Source organism: Pygoscelis adeliae, unplaced genomic scaffold, assembly GCF_000699105.1.
Source record: "Pygoscelis adeliae isolate BGI_AS28 unplaced genomic scaffold, ASM69910v1 Scaffold650, whole genome shotgun sequence".
NCBI classification, from domain to species: domain Eukaryota; kingdom Metazoa; phylum Chordata; class Aves; order Sphenisciformes; family Spheniscidae; genus Pygoscelis; species Pygoscelis adeliae.
Window position 1 is genome coordinate 1 of NW_008823878.1, and position 591 is coordinate 591.

Genomic DNA, 591 nt, shown 5'->3' on the forward strand with positions numbered 1-591 from the left:
AGGACCTGCCCTCCAGCCCATGCTGGGCAGAGCCAGGTGGCAGTGGGGTCCTGCCTGCAGTGGGTGAGGCAGGACTGGGATCAGTGCCATTATGGATGGGCAGAGCAGGGAACCTGCCCCGGGAAAAGAGCAGGGGTCCCAGGTCTGCTCATGCATGGTGGCTGGCAGCACGCAGACCTCTGCTTTCCTCTAGACGCAAATGACCCTAGGCCCCCTCTCCCTGCTTGAGGAACCCGGGGCAGTGCGGGGACGTCCCCACAGAGGAGCTGCTGGGCTGCACTGGGGACCTCACCTGCCTCCCGTCTCCCTCCCCAGGTCTACCGTGGGCACACCAGCCTGGTGCGTTGCCTCAGCATCTCTCCCAGCGGGCAGTGGCTGGTGTCAGGTAAGGATTCGCTCCCCAGACCGGGGCATCCCGGACGTGCCGGGCACTGCTGGCCTGGCGCCGGTGCTGGAGCTGGTCCCAGTGTCACCCAGTGCCAGCGTGGGGCTCGGGGCAGCCGGGCTGCCACCCTGTGCACGTTTGAGAGCTGGGGTTTCCATGAGCGGTTGGGCGCCAGGGAGCCTGCCAGCCCCGTCCACCGGTGCGTG

The 591-nt window shown here is 67.7% G+C and overlaps 1 protein-coding gene across 1 annotated transcript in view; it reads left to right on the forward strand.

Annotated features, from left to right (window-relative positions):
- Nucleotides 1-315: 315 nt before the first annotated feature.
- LOC103925797 (ribosome biogenesis protein bop1-like) overlaps nucleotides 316-591 on the forward strand; it is a gene marked incomplete at its 5' end in the record, with an annotated part of 3,758 nt that continues 3,482 nt past the window's right edge. The window contains one exon of the mRNA XM_009334572.1: nucleotides 316-385. Coding sequence (XP_009332847.1) covers nucleotides 316-385 — 70 coding nt within the window. The remainder of the gene's footprint in view (nucleotides 386-591) is intronic.